The following is a 15,418-nucleotide window of genomic DNA, read 5'->3' as shown; positions in this document are numbered from 1 at the left end:
CCATAGGAATATCTTTATAGAAAAGTCTTTATGCTTGTTAAACTAATGCCACTGTGTGTGTGTGTGTGTGTGTGTGTGTGTGTGTGTGTGTGTGTGTGTGTATATATATATATATATATATATATATATATATATATATATATATATATATATATATATATTAGCATCATTAAGCACTGATTATTTACTGTATTTAAAAACACTATAAGAAGTAAATATCACTGTAATTTAGAGAATAATAAAACTGTATGTCCCATTCCTTTTTCCGTCTCCTTCCCTCCAACACTTCACAATTCTTCTTGGGAATGTAGGGCTACAACATTTGATTAAATATGTGTAAATTTAGTTTTATTTTTGTCTTCCTCCACTGCTTTTTTAGCATATTCTAGTTTGATGAAGGCTTCTAAGGGAATTCAAAAGTACTATTTGGCGATATTTTAGTCCGTTATGATAAAGATATCACTCAATTGAATGAAATGAAACTCATGTGAATAAGAGACATCAGTGGGGATTTAGAAAATGTGTTTCAGTTGAGTTTGGCTATTTAAGGATAGGGAATGAAAGAGCAAATGTATTGCAACATAACAAACAAAAGCAGATGCATTCATCATTAGGGAAAAAAAATCCAAAATATTTTTATTAGACAAATGTGAAATTTAGAAAATAGCTATAACCTTTTGAATTTCCAAATGGTATTGATTGCAATTAATTGTCTTTGTCACAATTAAAATCTAGAAGGAGACCAAGAGTTTGGGGAAAAGTTTATGGTGACAATTATTCCATTGGATGGAAGACACAACTGAATGTTTTTTTCTTTCTTTTTTCAGTTTCTTCCTTGTCTGTCTATTTCTTATTTTCTATCTTTGTTCTGGTTTATTTTGTATATTGTGTTATGTTGAAAATTTCTAATAAAAACATTAAAAATGCCGAAAGGAAAAATGTGGCAGAAAAAAAAAATACAGCTGGAGTTCAAGCCAGGGGCCAGATATGCAAAATGGGCTTGACAGGTGCAAACGTACCAATGCAATTGATCTTTCCATTTTTGAATATACAAAATATAAAAGAAATCATATTTTATTTGGGTGACATAAGTAAATCCCCTTAGACTAAACAGTAGATATTCTTTATAGCAGCTGATACTTTAAGATGTGGAACTGAATATGGCTAAAGAAAGCCTAAAGAAGAAGGCTAGAGCTGAATTAGAGTTGTTTTGCAGACAGCTGGAGCTAGTAAGATTATGATGTAAGTTATTATTTTCCACTCATTGCCAGTTGTTGTAAGTAGACTGGGCATTGTTGCAGTATTTCAAAACAGTATAAAATTTACTCACTGTGCTTAGTCAGACGGGAAAATAGGACCAAAAAAAAAATAACAAGTTCACCTGGGGGAGTTGTGTTTTTGTTCTACCATCTTCAATTTTTCTTAAGGGGAAAAAAAAAAAGACCAGGAAATGGTTCACTGCCAAATTTGCAGGGCTAGAACAGCACTTGGAAGCATCTCTGCTCATAATTGCAAAACGGGTTAATGTCAAAATCTTCTGTAACTTGACATGGAACACATTGGTAGTCAAATCAGAATGTGTGGTTCAGGAAAATGAAAAAAAAAAGAGAAAGTGAGAACTGGGACTCCACCATATACGAAAGGAAACAGCAATATTCTGAGTCCATTAAGGTGGGCGTGCTCCAGAACTGCTTGTTTTTTTCCTTCCAGAGGCATTTTTTCCCTTCCTTCAATGGCTGGGCCCTTCAGTTGGTACTCTGGTTACTCCGGGCCCCTCAGCTGGTACTCTGGTAACAACTGCATGGTACCAGAAACCAAAAAGGCTGCTTAGAACTTCAGATTTCAGTTTACCAAGTTAACTGGCAAATTGCCTAAACTGATAAGATTTCCCTTTATTTCAAGATGTGTCTTTGTTCTCACTGGCTGAGATCCAAGGAAATGCACAGCCGCTTCTTCAGGCCCAAGGCAGATTTGGCCTTGAGCTTGTCAAATAGTAGTAGACATTCCATAAGGGGACTGCCTTTAGAAGCCAAAGGGGCTTTCAGAGGTCTCGATCATACAGCTGGGGGCCGGAGGGGGGGAAGAGTGAGAGAGAAAGAGGGAGGTGCAGAATAGGTCATGTGAGCGGGTGGTCCAAAAAGGCAGTTCATAAGTCCGCTAAATTCTGAAAGTGTATCTAGTACACCTTTGGGGATTTCAACCCTTTATTTTTCTTCGCTTCTTGTACCATTTCAAACGATACCACTTTATGAGCCAGTTGTGTTTTAAATTTTTGTCGTAGTAATTTGCACAACTGATTGCATTTTACCAAATGCTGAAGCTTTCAGTGAAAAAGTTTGGAACAAAATGTTGTTCATAAATGGTACAATTATTAATTCAGCACACATTGTACAAAAAGGCTGGACTACAGCAAAGGAATATTAATTATTTAATCGATCCATTTCTATCTTGTCTGTAAAATCTGACTTAGTTTGTCTTCGACATTGCAATATAAAGAACCATGCTGCAGGTGATATTCTACTTGCATGCAAGTATACAAATAAATTGTATTGCAAACTATATTATGTCTTTAACTAAGCTCATTAAATACTTTTTGATTGAATGAAATCCAGTAAGTAGGTTAACGTCAACATGTGCACAATATAATAGTTAAATATTTATTTATTTATTCATTCATTCATTTATCCTTTATTTATTAAATTTATATACCACCCATCTCACTGTCAAGCAAGTCTGGTTTTCCTTGAAATGCCAATTTCTATTGCAGATGAATCAAATACACATTAGCAAGACATATTTGTTGCATTTACACTGTTTTAAAGTCAAACTTGGTTATACTGGGATATAATTTCAACTAACTTAGTCTGGAACTAACATTTGTATCTCTTTGTAAATTCTTATATTTATTAAGAAAATTGGATTTCAGAAATCATTGTTTTTATTTATCATGTAATGCAAGATGTGTTCCATTCTAGGAAATATCTTTTTGATCATTCCATGTGTTTCTTTAAGTGATTCTTGGAAGTATATAAGAAGTTTTCTTATGGTGCTTCTCATTATAGAAATTCCTGGGACACTTACAATGACCATGAAGTGATTCTAGAGTAAAACAAGGTAAAAGTAAGTAGAAATTACACAGCTATAGACTAAACAGGATAAAAACAAACACTTAAGTGGAAAGCGAGAATTAGGCTGGGGAAGGCCAATATCAAAGGATATCAGGAACACCTGGAATTTGTCAACATTTGGAAAGGACATTCGTGAACAAACAAGTCCCATCTCTTTGTCATGGGCAAGTATAACACAGAGAACAAGATCCCTTCCCCTAAAAAAAGACTGTATGTGCTTGGGAGTCTGTTCCTTAAGGTCCTTCACACTGACTATTACATATGTTTGAGGTCGTAACCCTATCATTCTGAAGTAAATTAAGTGAGACCTATATACTATACTATATACCTATATTGCTAAGCACATTTGATTTGTGCTTAGATTGTAAGCCGCCCTGAGTCTTCGGAGAAGGGTGGGATATAAATGGGATTAAAATAAAATAAAATAAATAAATACTAAGGACCAGGGAGTCCTCCCAGATGTGGCCATTATTTGACCCCAAGTAAGGTCCATACAATTTTTCAGTGGAAACTCACATAAAAAAGAAATGTTAAAACAGTTCCACCCAACATGGCCAAAAACATGAGGAGTATTGGGATTTGTGGTATAGCAACATCTGGAGACCACAATTTCCCCATTCCTATGATATTAGCCTATTGTGGTGCAACAATTGAATGCCTGCTTTGTATGAAAAGAACAATTAGAGAATTGAAAAGAACAATTTGAGAATTGCTGTCTTCCAGAAGTTAAAATGCTGTCATCAATAAATCAGTGAGAAAGCTCTGTATAAAATAATAAAAATAATTGATAGTTGATCCTAAAAGGCAGAACCTGTCCATCACTACAATATCTTCACTGCCAGTTCTAAGGCTGCTGGTTCTGAAGTCAGCCTGGCAACTGCTGAGCAGAATTCTGCTTGACTGTGTATGGGAGTGTATCAGCTCAGCCAAGCTGTGCAGAGCAGATATTTGCTCTTCACTGAGTTACATGTAGTCATCAACATGTGAATGTAATTGAGCTCTGAATTATGGCTGTAAGTTGTTGGGGTCATTAAATGAGTCAACATGTGATCAGGCCCAATTTTTATGACATTTTTGTGGCAGTTAAGTGACTGCCACAGTGATCAAGCAAATCCATTTTATCTAATGGATGGGTTTTTTTGTTTTGCCAGAAACCAAATGTAAATGCCAGAAATAAAAACAAAAAACAAAAAAAAACCCCATGGCCACATGATCTTAGGATACTGCACATAGCTGTAAAGAAGAACCAAAGGTCAAGCATCCAAAATGCAATCATGTGACTCTGGCAGTATGACTTCATAAGTGGCTTTTTGGGGATCTGTCATAACTTTGAACAATTGCTAAGTGATTGGTCATAGGTCAGGAACTACCTGAATTGAAAATATGTGAATGAGAGAAGGTTTAGTTTAGGTTGTTTTACACAGAGTGTCCCCTTCATGGTGCTGGAGAAGACTCCCTTGGACTGCAAGGCAATCAAACCGGTCAGTCCTAGAGGAGATCAACCCTGACTGCTCTTCAGAAGGCCAGATCCTGAAGTTGAAACTCAAATACTTTGGCCACCTAATGAGAAGGAAGGACTCACTGGAGAAGAACCTAATGCTGGGAAAGGTTGAGGGCAAGAGAAGAAGGGGACGACAGAGAATGAGGTGGCTGAAGCAGTAGGCTGAGGTGGCTGAAGCAGTAGGCTGAGGTGGCTGAAGCAGTAGCCTAAATGGACTCCAGAAGATGGTAGAGGATAGGAAGGCCTGGAGGAACATTGTCCACGGGGTTGTGATGGGTCGGACATGACTTTGCAACTGGCAACAACAACATAGAGTGTGGGGAATAAATAATATCTTACCATTTCCTTATGTTTCTGAAATATATATTAACAGAACAGATGGATTGAAACAGCCAGATGACTCTGCTGGGGAAGGAGGTTGATAACTGGATTTTTGCCTTTTTCCTGATATAGAAAAAGACATTATATAGATGCAATAAAGCACATTTTGCATGTTAGAAGATGCTAATATCAGTAAAAGCAGATGGGTTTGGAACCTTTTTTAGAAGCATTGGATCAGACCATAAATCTAGCAACAAAGGTCATAGAATAATTTACATTGTTTTCTTTATCCCTATGGAACAGTGCTGGGGTATATAACCCATAACATTGGTTAGTTTGGGACTGTTTTGCATTCTTTGAATCAGGAGCTCAGTAATCACTATAGTTTTTATGCCATGTGTATCCAAACACTTTGGTTCCTTTTTTAAAGTGAGCATTTTCCCACAACAAAAGTGAATAGCTTGAATTATAAAGTACCGTATATACTTGAGTATAAGCCGACTCGAGTATAAGCCGAGACCCCTAATTTTACCCCAAAACCTGAAAAAAGTTATTGACTCGAGTATAAGCCGAGTATAAGTATAAGCTTGGCCCCTTCTTAGCAACATATCTATATTCTGTGCCACGACGAGCCGCTCGTTGACTCTGGCAGCATCCCGGAGCTGGCTCGGCCGTGGTTCGCAGGGTCCGCTCATCAGGCTGCCAGGCTTCCTGGCAGCACATCCCCGCAGGGAAGGTCTGCTAGGGAGGCGGCAGTCAAGCGTTGTTTCCCTCCTCGTGCGTGTGTGTGTGTGTGTGTGAGAGAGAGAGACCTGCGGGAAGGGCTGGTAGAGGTGGCAGCAGTCCGGTGTTTCCCCCCCTCATGCATGCGTGCATGTGTGTCAGACCCGCGGGAATGGCTGGTAAGGAAGCGGCGTTCCCCCCCCCTCCTGTGTGTCGGGCCCACAGGGCTTGACACACAGAGAAACACAAATGCCGGACTGCCGCCACCTTTACTAGCCATTCCTGCGGGTCTGACACACACACACACACACACACACACGCACGCACGAGGGGGAGAAACAACGCTGGACTGCCGCCACCTCTGCCAGCCCTGCAAGCCTCTGCCGCCCCGGCGTTGGTGGTCGAGCTCTTCGGAGCCGGCAGAGAATCTCCCGCAGGAGGAGGTCGCGGCTTTCTCTCTTGCTTCAGACTGCAAGGATTTAAACTCCAGGAACAAATCCCGATGGAAGTTTTTTTAAAAAAAATACTCCTCCGGGTCGGACAGGGGACCCAGGCTGAGGTCTAGGGGTAGTGGGGGGGGGCTCGCGGACATAGATGGGCTCAAGTGGAAGCCAAGCAGCCCTCCCGAATCTGGGCTTCTGGACGGAGCAGCCGGTGGTGCGTTTCAAAAAGCAGAAAAGTTGGATTTTGAACATTTTAGCAGCGCATCTGCACCCGCTGCTTTTAGAAAGTACGAGGACCGGCAACTCCACTTCTCGGCTGATGCAGCGGGAGGCCGTGGGTCAAGCAGGCTACACTTCCCCGGGCGCTGCAACGGCACCCATTTTCCCTGGCGAGTTTTCACTACCTGGCCCCTGCAGAATCGCGGCGGCGCCCCCGGAGAAGCCTACCCCGAGGCTGCGGCCGATTTTTCCTTCTCCAGGCCTCTGCCGCCCAGAGCGATGTTTCTCCCCCTCGTGCGTGCGTGTGTGTGTGTGTCAGACAGAAACGGGCTCGACACACAGGAAGGGGGGGAATGCCGGAATGCCGCTTCCCTACCAGCCATTCCCGTGGGTCTGACACACACATGCACACACGAGGGGGAGAAACAACGCTGGACTGCCGCCAGCTCTGCAAAGCTCTGCCGCTCCCTTCTCTCAGCAGCCTGTTCTGAACGAAGGGACAGTTCTATTTTTTTGTTCACTGGAGTATAAGCCGAAGTGGATTTTTTCAGCCTGAAAAGTGGGCTGAAAAATTCGGCTTATACTCAAGTATATACGGTATTCCGTTTGAATATGGAGTTGAAAGTTGGTTGCCATATGTAAAAAGAGCAGTATATAATGGAAAATATAGCACATGTAAGAATAAGTGAAATCTTATGAAGCAGGGTGGGTGATAAGAAAGTACTATATCTGTTTGGTTATTGAATCTATTCATAAGGAATGTTTGTGGTAATATTAGAGGTGTGTTGTTTTGAGATATGAAGGCACATGTCACTTCGTATGGAGATGCCCTTTGCAACAAATGTTAGATAGGCTGTATGATGCAGTGAGATGTATGGCTCTGGAAAGTAATATATCGACACCTAAAATAGTTGTGTTGACAGAGAAAAAAGAGTAAACATTTGAAAGATATAGAAAACTGGAAAAATAGACAAAATAACTAAAGTCATACATCTTGATAAAATGTTTATTGGAAGGATGGAGAAATTGGAAGAAGTGAATATGTTGATAAGTGGACAATAGACAGCATGTGGCCTATTGTGAGGAATGAATATTTGTCAAGAAAAGCAAAATGATTGTTTGTATAATTGTGCTTCTGCTCACTTTACTATATAACGGGAATAATTAAACAGGGCAGGAAAAACATAAATGTAAAGTGAGTGCAGTGGGAATGAGTTCCTTAAGTATGAATGATACAAAAAGAAGAGATAGGTTGAGAAATGAATCTGTGTGAATGAATGTGGTCCAGATAAAAAAGTAAATAAAACTATGCTCTAGTAATTTGATTGTGTGGTGAAAATAAATAAGGAGTGTATCACAAACAAATAACGAAGGAAAAGTAAATTTATTTACTCAAGTTTGCGTAGCTGCCTTTCTAAACAAGTGTGGTGAATTAAATATACCGTATATCAAATATAAAAACAATTATAACAATAATAAAATAAGTAGGAGTTAAGAAAACATGACACTCCATAATTACTAATATATCCAAAAACTGTCTCTCTGCACTTATTCCAGGCCTCAAGCTCAGCCACAAAGACAGATCTTTAGCCCTCATGAAAAGCTTGTAGGGTTCTGATCCTGATCTCCAGAGGGAGAATGTTCAATTGGATGGGTGCTGTGGCAGGCAACGCTCACCTTCAGGTCCTGCCCGCCATAGTTCCTTAGTTGACGGGACCCAAAGAATGTCCATCCTGATGGACTGGATTGGGCAAGTAGAAACAATTGGGAAAGACAGTCCCTCAAGTAGACCAGTCCCAATCCAAGAAGGGCTTCAAAGGTGACAAGTTGCACCTTGAATTGCCCCTGGAAGCACACCAACAAACATTATGCCTTGTGTGCTGAGTATTCACCGCCATTTATTACTTGTGCTGCTGCATTCTACACCAGCCAAGTTGCCAAGAGGAAGGGAAGACGCAGAAAGCTAAGATGTGCTCATTTTATTACTTTTTACTATCCTTCATGGTATTTTTAGTTTTTAATTTGTTCTGTCACCTTTTTAATGGAGGATGGGTTGCCAAATGAAGTGAACAAATAAAACAATCATGTAAACGCTTCTCTTCTTTTAAATCAGTGATGTTATGGAAAGAGAGGAAGCAACCATAGTTGTGTGTTTCTGTGATCTTTCTCGCCATATTTGTGTTTTAGTATAAAGCTGTTATTATTTACAGCTAAGAATTAGGTCAAATATCTGAAGTTAATATTTTTTAATGATAACAAATTGTATGTCTTTATTTATTATATTTATACCCATCACAATAAAAAGACTATTAGCAGCAATGAGACAGCTACATATAATACATCAAAATAAAATAAAAAAGATAAAATTGATCCGACCAACATCACACACTTCCAAACCAATAAAAAGCAGTCACTTCATATCTCAAAGGTTTCCTGAAATAACTCAAAATGTCGACAACACTGATTGAATTTTTAAAAGGAGGCTATTTCTGGGTGCAAAAGCATGACAGATAGAAATGGCATAATAAAGATGGACCCTTAAGTCAGTCTTGACTCCTGGCAACTTCCTGGACCAAGATTTTTAGAAGTGGTTTGTCCTTGCCTTCTTCCTAGGGCTGAAAGAGAGAGGCTGGCCCAGGGTCACCTGGTGGCTAAGGCAGGCCTGGGATGGATGTATGGACTAGGGCACTCAGGGTCTCTTTTTAATCTAAAGGGCCATGGAATTGTGTGCCACAACCTTTAAACAGGCATATGGAAATTTAGGTCTACAGCTTATGGAAACAAGAGGAGAAGAAATAACACAGTGTGTGACAACATCTCACAATTTAAGGGCTTGCACCAGACACTGAGACACAAGAATTATAACAGGAACATTTGGATTATGGCATCATTCTGCATATGGCATTATGTGGGCATAATTGCAATTTATTGTGGATATTGCAGTGTGCTAGACATCTCTTCCCAGCCAGCATTTTCTCCCTTCTTCTGATACCAGCAGTTACTTTAAATGGAAGCCCACATGTGTGCGGCTTTCCTTTATAGGGACTCACTATAGAAGAAATAAAAATCCCCACCCCAAGTCTAAATTGTATCTCTATTTATGAATTATGAATTACTTTTGTACTTTAAAAATGTCTCAGTTATTCTGCTTATTGAGATGTGCTTTTGAAAGTGATAACGCTCTCTGCAACGCTCTCTACATGGGGCTGCCCTTGAGGACCACTCGGAGGCTTCAGCTGGTGCAGAATGCGGCCGTGCGAGTTGTGATGGGGGTCTCCCGATACTCCCATGTAACACTTCTACTCCGTGAGCTGCATTGGCTTCCGGTTGCCCTCCGGGTGAGATTCAAGGTGCTGGTGATGACCTATAAAGCCCTAAATGGCTTGGGTCCGGGATATCTGAGGGAACACCTGCTGCCGGCATCAAGTTCCCTTTGTCCAGTGCACTCCCACAGGGAGGGTCTTCTCAGGGTGCCACCGGTAAGAGATTGCCGGCGGACGACACCCAGGGATAGGGCCTTCTCAGTGGGGGCGCCTGCCCTTTGGAACCAGCTGCCAGTGGAGCTGAGGACTGCCCCCGACCTCCGTTCATTCTGCCGGGACCTGAAGACCTGGCTCTTCGAGCTCTCTGGCCCAGGCTGAGGATTAATCTTATTTTAATTGGGGTTTTATTTATACAGGGACAAATATTTTTTTTTAAATTTGTTTTTAACTTTTGTATCTTGGTTTTTTAATTACCCTGTAAACCGCCCTGAGTCCTTCGGGAAAGGGCGGTATATAAATGTAATAAAATAAAATAAAATAAATAAAACTGGCAAAGATTTCAGTGTCATCAGTACCATTTCAGCTGACAGGTTCTTGGGCTGAACCTCTTATAATGTACTTTAATCTCCATTTCAGGTGGTACGTGTGTCGTCAATCCCACGGATCTCTTTTGCTCAGTTCCTGGTCGCTTATCGTTACTCAGCTCCACTTCCAAATACAAAGTGACCATTGCAGAAGTGAAAAGGCGATTGTCTCCACCAGAATGTCTCAATGCCTCTCTTTTGGGAGGGATTTTGAGAAGGTAAGAAACAAAAAGCAAAGGGCACCAGGCCAAATAAAGATCTATACACTAGAACAAGGGTCCCCAATCCCTGGGCCGTGGACCAGTACTGGGCCCGTGGCATGCCAGCAACCTGGCCACATAAACAAGGAAAGGCCCCATCCACAGGATGCAGGCAGCACACAAAGCCATGCCCCCTCCAGTCTGTGGGGGGAAAAAAACCTCTTTCCACATAACCGGTCCCTGGTGGCCAAAAGGTTGGGGACCTCTGCATTAGAAGATGGAAGAACAGCATCCATATCCTTGCTTATTGTTCCATTTTAATTATTCTTGTAGAAGAAAAGATATTTAGTTGCAAACTATGAACATGCAGCTCTTAAGCAGAGATTGGGGCTATTTGTAAATAATCAAATAATTGAAAACAAATGCCAGCAAAGGTAAAAAGAAGATTGTCTTCACCTTTCTCCACATTTCTTTCCTGATAGAGCAAAATCCAAAAATGGAGGGCGGTGTTTAAGAGAGAAATTGGATAGGCTGGGCCTCAATCTACCTGCCGGGAGAAGAAAAGCAGCTAACGTCACCCTCTTGACATCCTTGGTGGAAGGTGAGATTTATTCTAACCATGATGTTAAGACTTTTCGCCTTCTGCTCCTGAGTTACATTTCTGAGTATTCCAAAACAAATGAGAAGGTTCTTAAAAATCACTTAGACAAAGTGACTGTAGGAATCAGGCATTTAATATAAGTGGCATGATTGCTGAAGATTCCTGTAGTAACCCCTTCTAAACTTTTGTGTCAGGTAGAGAAATAATTGGAGAGAGGATGACGTGGGATGGGGGAAAGAAGGAGAAATTTGGAAATTAATAGAGTCATGCTGATATTTATTGTAAATCCTTAGCAGGATGCATGCAATTGCAAAAGTTAATTGACAAAATAGTTGTTACGGCAAACGAAAGTTTTTGTTCACACATGTCTACATGTACGGTATCAAGCAATATGTAGGAATAAACCAATGTCCATCCTCCAAACTAGGATTTAGAACAGAAACAAAATTAACACTCAGATTATATTTTAGCAGCTTAAAGAATATTATCCACTTTCATTACTGGGATTATCAGTTAACCTATATACGAGAGACACTCTTTAGGAACCAATGTGTTTTTCTTATAAGAGCAATTGAGAAAGAAAAATTCAAGAATGATGTTTTGTCCTAGCAGTAAGGCTAACTTTTGTTTCAGTAAGATAGCATGCTTTTTTTTCAGTCCCTCATCACAGCATCCAATTGGGTCAACTGATAAAAGATAAAGCAATTTTAAACAAGAAATAATGTATAGCAATTTTGCAGCTTTAGTTTTGCAGGAGAATGGGTGGAGAGTAGAGAAGGGAGTCTTGTGTTTCTCCATCATTGTCTCCATCTTTCTCATAGAGGACAGGAGAATAAGAATACATCTATGGCTTGGGAAAAAGTGTTTTAAAATTTCAGCCTTTTCCACAAATCAGATTGTTGCTGATATGGGCTCTTAGGATTTGATTAAAAAGCTCAGCACACAACTCCAGATTTTTGTAGGCATCAAAAGTCTTGTTCTCTTAGCCTCACTTGATAAACTTAACTAACTACACTGGGGTTCCACTGTGAATTCCTCCCTCCTCTCAAGTCTTGATCATACAGAAATGTCATTTGCATTTTATACTGCAAAGCAAGATCATTTGTCAGGTTATTAGCTGGCTTTTCTTGGGGGTGATAAAATAGTTTGACTTTTATCCTTTACCTTTGTCCATCTGCACAGGGATAGATAGTATATTGCCATCGTCATCCTCTGTAGAACTCTAGCATTTTTCTCTACATCAACTATCTTCTGCAAACTTCTTCAGATTTTCCTTGTTTTAACAAACCTTCAGCACATTTTTTATAACTTTAACCATAAATCAATAGCTAAGTTCACCTGGGTTGCCAGCCACTACTTCCATTCCAGTACAAAGTGATATGGTGGCTACGGGCAAGTAGGATGAGTCAACAAACAACTTCTTCTTCTTCTTCTTCTTCTTCTTCTTCTTCTTCTTCTTCTTCTTCTTCTTCTTCTTCTTCTTCTTCTTCTTCTTCTTATTATTATTATTATTATTATTATTATTATTATTATTATTATTATTATTATTATTCATCGCACAGTTAGCTAGATGTTCAGACTGGATTTGGCATTTTGGTTTACCTATCGAGTCCTTACCAAGGACCTGGGATAGGCAGATGTGGATGTTTGATGGTATTATAGATATCATCGCAGGATAGAAGCAGTTCCTTGTAAGGCTGCCTTTTGCAATTGACTAATAGTGAATTTGTTTATTATTATTATTATTATTATTATTATTATTATTATTATTATTATTATTATTATTATTATTATTATTATTATTATTATTATTTCTGAGGCCTTCACAAAGTTCATTTGTACTTCTGTTATAGATAGTAATCTCTAGGTCAGTTCCCTATCTAGGCAGAAATGAGCAATTAGGTGCTGTTTTCCTGAATAATGCAGCAGAACAAATTTGTATGATTACAGTGTCAAATACCAGTTTGCCACTCTGTTGAGAGTATTTCATTCTTTCTAACCAAAGTTGAAGTTTGTGAACTGTGATTGCTGTGAATTTTTGATCCCACATACCCCTTTTCCCTTGGTAAAGAACTTTTTGAAAGATAAAAGGTTCAATATACTTCGTTCTAAAATTATTGCATTAACACTGCTCTCAACCTCACATCAGAAGCCTCAATGCACAGAACAAAAGAAAAATTCCTCTTAACACACCTACACAAAGCTCTCTTTAAATCTTGAAATGCCTGTTTACACTTGGGAGTTTAGTGAACTTTATTGAGCTGCCTCCAGATTACAAGTAGAGAGTTTTTGCATTGTAGCAGGGATATCCAGCATCAAAATAGTGAATACAACTGGGTGATTGATGACCCTCCCCTTTTAAGGTGAGTCATATGTATCATGTACACAAACATAAAAGAGACAGGGGTTTGATCACCTAGCTGCATTCACCATTTTGATGCCATGGACTCTACACACACACTGAAAATATCCCTGCTTCGTTTTAAAAATGAGATACTAATCAGCCATAGAACCCCACAACTCTGGGGAAGATCTTACTTCCATCTTGGATGTTGGAGGTTGTTGAACAGTTTGCACTTTCTGCTCTTCCATCTTAACTTCTTGTTAATCTATAAATATAACCTAAGTAAGACATCAAGTCAGTAGCGTAACCTAAATAAGACATAAGCCATCAACAGACACATAGAAATAAACCATATTTATGCACTTTCAAAATAGACAATAAAAAAGCCAAGAAAAAAAACTGGAGCACATCCTCTTTAGCAACTAACATGTAAATAAATAGGGATTAACTTTACAAGCAGAAAACAATACCCTAGTCAAGGAATTGCCAAGGAGAAAACAACACCCCACCAAAACTGGCATGGCAAGCTATTCTATATAGACGGAAAGCAGACCCCACAGTCAGTCACACTGACTGTCTCAAATAATTGGCTAATGTTCCTCATGTTCTTCTGCAGTAAATAACATCATTCAAATGTGGTTCATAGCATTTTCCTTGGCCTAGAAGTATTTGGTCTCTGGAGAGTTGTAGGAGTTCTATTATATGAAGTACAGGTATTCCTTATACAGTGACAGTTTGCAGTTAAAGTACACTGGTGATGAAAATGTACTTTTGCAACCAATCCTCATATTTATAAGCTTTGCTGGTCTGTAAAGCAAAGGAAAGCTGAAGATCATATGTGAAATCATGGATTCACAATAGTAAAACCATTCTGCTTAATGGCTGAGTTGTGGCTCCCAGCTGTGATTTCAAAATGAAGACTGCCTTCACAGAAGAAGCTTTCACTTTGGGAGTTACCTTGAGAGCAATTTGTCCATAGCCTTTACTTAAATCCAAAGTAAATAAGTATTTTCTGTATGTTACTTATTAGATTGTTTATTCTTAGGCCAGGCTAATTATGAAACAGTTGCTTGCTTAAGAAGTGTTAGGTCTACACAAAACTTAACTTCTTTTTTTTTGACTTACGAACTAACACTATGGGTGAAGACCATTTTATTAGGAGATGGTTCAAGAACAGATTTATTTTTTCTTCTTTCTTCAGGGCATCTCTGAAATATGATAAGATTTACCTCTGTTTCTGAGCTCTACTAATATAGTAGTGGCTGGCTTGTTTGTAAAAAATATCATTGAAGTCTTCTTAGATTTGCTTTTTGTGGTGAAATTAAGCTGAGTTCTACCCATGTCTCAATGCATTGGGCACGAGTGCGTGTGACAAGCAGGTTTATAATTGCTCTGCTGAATAATCCAATTTATGAGGTCATCATTCTAGACTGGGCACTTTCTTTCAATCCACTGGTTGACATGACAGACTGTGGTTTCTTCACCCTCAAGTCTATTTTGCAGGTTCCACTTCGTGGAATGCATTTTACATTCCTGGCAGGCAACAGAAGCAACATTCTGTCTGCCCCTTCTAGTGATTTGTTTCTGGCTTTTATATCATACCTGCATTTTGCATAGTCAGTAGTAGTTTTGGATGTTCTTTGTCTTGTCACCTAGTTTCTGCAGTTTTTCTCTTTGACTGAGAACTTTATTAGGAACTTTTTTAGTCCAACTGTCCTTCCCCCATCTATGATTCTTCTTGGTTATCTTCCACACAGCAACTCGAAAGGGCTGATTTCTGTGGAAAACCTGTGACTCTTTTCTATATAAGGAAGGCACACGTTCCAGTTTCTGAATGTTTTTCAAAGTCTGATACAATCATTCAGTTAATCCATCTGTCTGTGGGCTCTCCTGCTAGATATCCCCAGTGCTATATATAAATGCTTTAGCAAAGCAGATTGGAAGTTTGGGGCTTGATCTGTGAAAATCTCATTAGGTACACCCACTCTACTGAGCAGTTTAAGCAACTCATTGGCAATGACTTTTGTGGTAACTGCAGAAGGGAATTGCTGCAGGGCATCTCATAGCATAATCAGAAATTACAAGGATAGA

The 15,418-nt window shown here is 39.4% G+C and overlaps 1 protein-coding gene across 1 annotated transcript in view; it reads left to right on the top strand.

The window, feature by feature from the left end:
* Positions 1-15,418, top strand: part of TFAP2D (transcription factor AP-2 delta) — a gene marked incomplete at both ends in the record, with an annotated part of 46,532 nt that overhangs the window by 15,508 nt on the left and 15,606 nt on the right. The window contains 2 exons of the mRNA XM_083349290.1: positions 10,235-10,400; positions 10,865-10,983. Of these exons, the coding sequence (XP_083205416.1) occupies positions 10,235-10,400; positions 10,865-10,983 (285 nt within the window). The remainder of the gene's footprint in view (positions 1-10,234; positions 10,401-10,864; positions 10,984-15,418) is intronic.

Source organism: Vipera ursinii (assembly GCF_947247035.1).
Source record: "Vipera ursinii genome assembly, chromosome: 1".
NCBI lineage: Eukaryota > Metazoa > Chordata > Lepidosauria > Squamata > Viperidae > Vipera > Vipera ursinii.
Note: the sequence above shows the minus strand (reverse complement) of the source record. Positions and strands in the feature narration are given on the sequence as shown.